The sequence below is a fragment of the Apodemus sylvaticus genome, chromosome 3 (assembly GCF_947179515.1).
Source record: "Apodemus sylvaticus chromosome 3, mApoSyl1.1, whole genome shotgun sequence".
NCBI classification, from domain to species: Eukaryota; Metazoa; Chordata; class Mammalia; order Rodentia; family Muridae; genus Apodemus; species Apodemus sylvaticus.
The window spans coordinates 157,817,841-157,824,563 of NC_067474.1; the positions used below are offsets into that span (position 1 = coordinate 157,817,841).

Here is a 6,723-nt window from a genome sequence, read left to right on the forward strand (position 1 = left end):
ACCACTATGTAACCAGACTGCAGTGAAGTTCTTCTGTTCAGCCCTGTGCCTCCCAGAGGCAGGTGTACACCTCCAAGCCTGCCCTCTCCTGAAATAACTAAGGACCTTTGAGGTGATTTATATGATTTTCAACAATGACTTCGGCACTAGGGCACAAGGCTAGATTACTGAATCCAGGCCCAGCTCATAACCTACTCCATATGCATCCAGCAGATTGAGAGGTGGAGGATAGAAGATGTGGATGTTCATGGCCATTCCTTTTTATATTCTATATGAAACGAGCCTGGAATACAGGTCATCCTGTTTAGGAATATGCAATATTCCTTTTGAAAATGTTCTGTGAGGATTAGTTTAATTGGTTGATATAACTGCAGTGGAAGGTTTAGAAGCCTAGGCCTCAGATGAGTCGGCAAAAATTAGACCCCTGAGAAACCTGTATAGAATCCACTCAAGCTCAGAATACCACAAGTATCCATACACAGTGGTATCAAGATTACCGCTCATTGGCCATTGCAGGAATTAGTGGGAAAAGAAGGAGCAGGCTCTAGAATCACCTCCCCATGGAGGTAAGAAATCGGCTAGTCAACAATGTGTAGCCAGACCCAGGGCTCAAAGCACTTTATAAACTGTGAACTGAGACAAATGATGGGGACAACCTGAACCTGCCCCATTCTAACTCCAGTCAAAAGCCAGAAAAAGGTGAAATGACTGTTCTTCATCCATTCACTTGTGATTGCTTCTCAGCAATCACTCATATGTAATCTTGTGTGCCTTGATGTCATTCATGCTTCTCCTAAGTACTGCTGCTTCACGAAAAGGCCCTTTCTGATCAGCACAGTAAGTCTCCCATGATGCAATGTGGGAAAGTAGAGCAAAAGAGAATCCAGGTGTTATGGCTCAAACCCACCTAATACTTCAGTTATAAGGAAAGATGATGCAGGGTCTATATAATGAGTTTAAACCAGCCCAGATTGTATGGTGAGTTCCATCTAAGACAGCCACAGTTACACAGGAAAACCCTGTCTCAAACAGAGAAGAAGCTTCCAAAATATGTAGTTCATTATGGTAAGTAATCTCAGAGCTCAGAGTTTGAGGAGAAACATCTTGTAAGCTTTGAGACCTTAACCAGAATCTCTGATTTTAAACATTCCCACATAGAAATGTGATTAAATCTAGCTAAAGATGTAAATGTCAAAATAATTAAATGAGTGGAGGCTTTATGACCCAATCAGGTGGTAGCTTGTTTCTGAGAGGTGGGCCTAAAAAGGTAAGGTGTGAGGAAATGTGCATATAAGGTTCAGTATGGCTGCACAAGACAGTCTGAGGCTTGGAGCCTGGAGTGACTGCCTGTTCCTGCTAGAATGGGAAAACCTGAAAGAAGTGTGAAGGTCAGGTAAGTCATTCAATCCATCAGGATGCCCCATCTCACCCAGCCAGCCAGCCTCCCATTTCATCTTAGTATTTTTAATATTTGGTTATTGTAATTTTTGATTCGTTGTATGGTGTGATTGTTTTGAAGTAGAAAATGTGATTTAACTCAGGTTAGCTTAGAACTCCATATATAGCTGTCATGAAAGACTGATTCTGCTGCCTCCCCTCCTAAGTTCTGAGACCTCAAGTTGTGCCATTTATAGAGAGCCAAGTATGTAATATTCAAGGACTTGGCCCATTGAGGAAGTACCTTATTTTCTTACCAATATCTTCAGTACACCTTAAAATTTCATAATTCACAATGATTATAGATTTAGAGAGAAAATGAAAATTGTGAAACCCATGGAAGCATTAAATTGACAATTTCCACAGTTCAGTCTTCTAAACAACACACTACAGCTCAGTGTGGCTACAGGGTCTAAAACTTAAGGAAGTCAAAGAACCAAAATCCATATCACAGCTTCTACCAAACTGTTCCATTGATTTAATTCATATATAGATTGGGTATGGGACCTTTAAGTTTGCTTCTTAGGGTTATCAGAGATAATGTAGAGGGGTTCACACAAAAGTGTGGAGATCAGATCAACTGTCTTGATACCAGCTTCCCAGCAAGGGAGCTATAGAATGATTGGGTTGAAATGGGTGCTTTTGAATCTCAAGAAGGCCCTTAAGGGAAACGTGGCTCTTAGAAAAATAGATATTGTCTAATGGGAAATACAGGTTTATGACATTGCCTGAACAGTGACTGAGTTTGATTTGAATAATTAGTAGGGAAAGATGCAAGCTAAAATCTGTTTTACCTGAAATAATTCCCTTATCTCCCTATTTCCATAGTATCTCCCCACAAGAAAGTCATAATGAACTTCAAGACCCCTCCCACGATCCAGCAGCTGGCAAAACAAAGCCTGCTGAAAGATGAAGCCTTGACAGTCTATGCTCTAAAAGACATGAAAGAGGAGCTCTTCCCACCACTCTTCAAGGATGCATTTAGCAGCAAACAACATAACATCCTGAGGCAGATGGTGGCAGCCTGGCCCTTCCCATGCCTTCCTGTGGGAGCTCTGATGAAGACTCCTGACTTAGAGACCTTGAAGGCTATGCTGGATGGCCTGGATTTGCTGATGAGACAAAAAGTTCGACCCAGGTAAGAGACACCAAGGGAGCATGGGGATGAGAGGGAAGTGTATGGATTGAGGAAAGTATTCACAATGTGGTCCAAGTTGAATCTGAGACTTCTGATGTCACTATCTCTGAGGAGAGAAACTAAGAAAAGGGAAAGTGCTGTGTACAGCATAGCAGAGAAGAGATGCAGCAATATGCAATGAGTTTGTCCCAGTCTCTTCCCTCGAGGAATGGATTTAAGGGTCTTTGTGTTGTAGGTCAAATCTGTTTACACATTGTCTCTTCTGTCATCTGAATATTTTTCCCATTTGATCCACAGGAGGTGGAACCTACAAGTGCTTGATTTACGAGATGCCAACGATAATTTCTGGAATGTGTGGGATGGAATAGAGGATGGTGCCTGCCCTCCAGACTTTAGCGAGACACAATTATTGAGGAATCATCCCATACAATGGGGAACACAGGCTGTGACTGTGTGGATAAACCTTTATGTGAATCCCAGGCATACAATTGAATACAATGAATATTTTTATGAGTGGGCAAAGAAGAGAAAAGATGTACAGGTGAACTGTCAGAAGGTGATGTTTTTGCCCAACCCTTACTACAACCCCTGGCATCTTCTGGAAATAGTTGAGCCAAGTTCTATCCAGGAATTGGAAGTGTATAAACACTTCAACCTGGACACTCTTGCAATGATAGCCTCTGACCTGGGCCAGATGAGAAACCTTCAAAAATTCCTTCTCAATAATGTCCACATATCTTTGGAACAGTCTGGAAATAAAGACATGGAAGACCGGTGTATAAGAATGATCATTCCCCATTTCTCCAAACTCCACAAGCTCCAGCATCTCTATTTGAATGACGTCTGCTTTGTGAATGAACATCTGGATGAAGTGCTCAGGTGAGTAAGGATAGTGAGCTTTATCCAGGGGCCAGATCAAAGCCTATGTTACATGAAAGGTCAGTGCACACCTGTGGCTTCCCTGACAATCTTGGATTTACACAGATTTGACCTTGTGATACTCTACATCCTGAGTTCTCACTTCAGTAAACTCAGACTATCAGGTATGTGTCCATTATTTAGAAAAGTTCTTTGCTAGGATCCAGATGTAGCAAAAACAGATCTATGGAGGCTACAAAAGCTTAAACCACCTTCTGCCCCACGTCAGTTCTGTCCTGAGAACTGTATGAAGACTTTTGATCTGCTTCTGTCTCCCCATGAGTCTGAGGCCATCTAAGCACAGGAAGGGGCTGAGTAATGATTGAGGATCATTGGGGCTTCTGGGAACTCTGTTGACAGGACCAAGTCCATGCCATGGAGGTGGGCCTCATGCTCTCAAGTTTGTCACACACGGGAATGGTTCTAGGTCTTTCCAAGACAGTCCTACTGGGATTCACTTTCTGATATCATTTGTCCTCTGATGTAGTATTATGCTAGTAAGTGCAGAGGGCACTGTAGACCTTCAGGCAAAAGCAGTCATGATGGTGTTGTGTGTCCTCTGCTTATAGTGACAAGACTTATTGGGTACTCTCTATCAGGGAGCACTCTAATCTTGAGTTTCATTATGAGCACATAAAGACCTTAGACATAAAGACCTCTTTTCTTGGAATCATTGCCCTCTGTGTACCTCTATTGAAGTTTAAGGAGATGATCTTCTTTGTCTCTCTTTAGGTGCTTAGAGAATCCCTTAGAGACCCTTGCAATCACTCGCTGCAAGCTGTCAGAATCAGATATGAGGTGTCTGTCCCAGTGTCCAAGAGTCTATCAGCTCAAACACCTGGATCTGAGTGGCATCGACTTTATAAATTTAAGTCATGAATTTCTAGGAAGACTTCTAAAACGACTGACAGCTACACTGCAGAAGCTAGAGTTGAAGGGCTGTATGATCACGGACTTCCAAATCGATGTCCTCCTGCCTGCTCTGAGCCAATGCACCCAGCTCACTGAGGTTGATTTTCAGATGAACTTCTTATCTAAGAACAGCCTGGAGAAGCTACTGCAGCACACTGCCAACCTGAGACAGCTGACCAAGGAAATGTACTCTGCACCCTATGAGGTCTATGATGAATTAGGTAATGTCCTCCCACAAAAATTTGCACAATATTGTTCTGAGCTAATGGTCACACTCAATGTTATACGTCAGCCAAAAGAGATCTGCTTTGTGAGTAACATTTGTGCAGGTTGTGGAGGACTCTGTGTCTACAACATGGAGGCCACACTATGTTTCTGTTGGCAACGAGAGTGGTCACTTCTGGACTCTGAGAAAGGAAAGCCAGAACTCAAGTGACTCATTCCAGATAAAGCATGCGTATTTCAGCATTTTTTGGAGGTACTTGGGAATGACGATTGTTTCATTGGGTCATAGTTGAAGGAGAAATACTGATCTGGAGAATGAGGGCTTAAATTCTGTCCAAGGTTAACATTACAGACCCACCTTGACACACTCATAGAGATTTGAATATGGTATTCACTGTTGGGTTTGCCCTTCACATATTCTTGTGTAATCTTCTCTCTGTCCCTTTCTTCCCAGAATTTTCAGAATAACATGCCCCATGTTTCAAGATTATATACACTTCAGCTTCCTGAAATCCTGATCAAAACACAACAAAGATTCTCTTGGAGAGATGGCTCAAAGTTTAAGATTGCTTGGTGCTCTTCCTGGGGAGGATTGTTTTATTTTTCATTCCCATGACCACCTGTAACTCTAGCTTCAGATGATCTGTCATTTTTTGGTCTCTGGGAAGACGTGTTCATTTCTGCACATAGACATACCATAAACATGATGAAAAAGAAATAAAAATTAATATATTTTAAATAATAAAATGAGTAACATTGTGGTGGTACATACCTTTGACTCCAGTACTAGGTTGGTATAGACCGCTGGCAGATATTTGAATTTTTGGCTGGCAGTGGAATTTGCTGGAAGATTTCAAGTGTTTTTGGTTGACAACTGTGGTTGCCTCTCAGGATATATACGTCCCTTGGGTTAGGGAATGTATGGATTCTTGCCATGACCTCAAAGAAAAAAGACTTAAAGTACCTTTGGACACAAGGTTCCTCCACTCTTGTTTTTTTCTTTTCTTTTTCTTTTTTATTAACTTATTTTTTAAACTTATTCACTTTACATCCCACTCACTGCCACCCTCCTGGTCATCCCTTCCCACAATCGTTCCCCCATTCCCTTCTCATATGAATGGGTGCCCCCACGCCATTATCTGTCCACCCTGGCATTTGAAGTCTCTTCATGGCTAGGTGCCTCCTATCCTACTGAGTTCAGATCAGGAAGCCAAGCTAGAAGAACACATCCCAATACAGGCAACACATTTTGGGGTAGCCCCCATTCCAGTTTTGGGTATCACATGAAGACAAAGCTGCACATCTGCTCATATGGGGGTGGGGGGGGGCTAGGTCCAGCCTATGTATGTTCTTTGGTTGATTGTTCAGAAACTGAGAACCTCAAAGGCCCAGTTAGTTGACTCTGCCCTTCATGTGCAGTTCCTATCCCCTTCTAGGCCCATAATCCTTCATAATTTTCTTCCATAAGAGTCTCCAAGCTCCATCCACTATTTGGCTATGGGTGTCTGTATCTGTCTGAGTCAGCTGAAAGGTAGAGGCTCTCAGAGGACGAGAAGAACTTGTCTGAAAACCTAACAGTGTATCATTAATAGTGTTAGGGACTGGTGCTTCCCATGAATGGGTCTCAAGATGGGCAGGGTATTGGTTGACCATTCCCTCAGTCTCTGCCCCATCCTCTGTGCCTGCATTCCTTTTTGTTGTTTTTGTTTGTTTGTTTGTTTGTTTGTTTTTGAGACAGGGTTTCTCTGAATAGCCCTATCTGCCCTGGAACTCTGCAGACTAGGCTGGCCTCGAACTCAGAAATCTGCCTGCCACTGCCTCCCAAGTGCTGGGATTAAAGGTGTGCACCACCACTGCCCAACACCTGCATTCCTTTTAGACAGGATACATTTTGGGTCAAATTTTTGCTGGGCAGTGGTGGTACACACCTTTAATCCCAGCACAGGTAAGTGAGATAGATTTTAGAGTTCAAGGCCAGCCTGATCTACAGAGTAAGTTTAAGGACAGCCACACACACACACACACACACACACACACACACACACAAAACCCTGTCTCATAAAACCATTAAAAAATGGTTTTATTTCCTGGTG

At 42.6% G+C, this 6,723-nt stretch overlaps 1 protein-coding gene across 1 annotated transcript; it reads left to right on the forward strand.

The window, feature by feature from the left end:
* Positions 1-2,288: 2,288 nt before the first annotated feature.
* LOC127680405 (PRAME family member 12-like) lies at positions 2,289-4,841 on the forward strand. The gene is made up of 3 exons (XM_052175869.1): positions 2,289-2,575; positions 2,873-3,454; positions 4,226-4,841. The coding sequence occupies exons 1-3, from the start codon at positions 2,289-2,291 to the stop codon at positions 4,839-4,841; spliced, it is 1,485 nt and encodes a 494-aa protein (XP_052031829.1).
* Positions 4,842-6,723: the final 1,882 nt, after the last annotated feature.

Bases quoted from the DNA above. Each gene is read 5' to 3' on its own strand.
- LOC127680405 (XM_052175869.1), top strand. From the start codon at position 2,289: ATGAACTTCAAGACCCCTCCCACGATCCAGCAGCTGGCAAAACAAAGC. The intron at 2,576-2,872 runs GTAAGAGACACC...TTTGATCCACAG, and splicing joins AGACAAAAAGTTCGACCCAG to GAGGTGGAACCTACAAGTGC. The intron at 3,455-4,225 runs GTGAGTAAGGAT...GTCTCTCTTTAG, and splicing joins CATCTGGATGAAGTGCTCAG to GTGCTTAGAGAATCCCTTAG.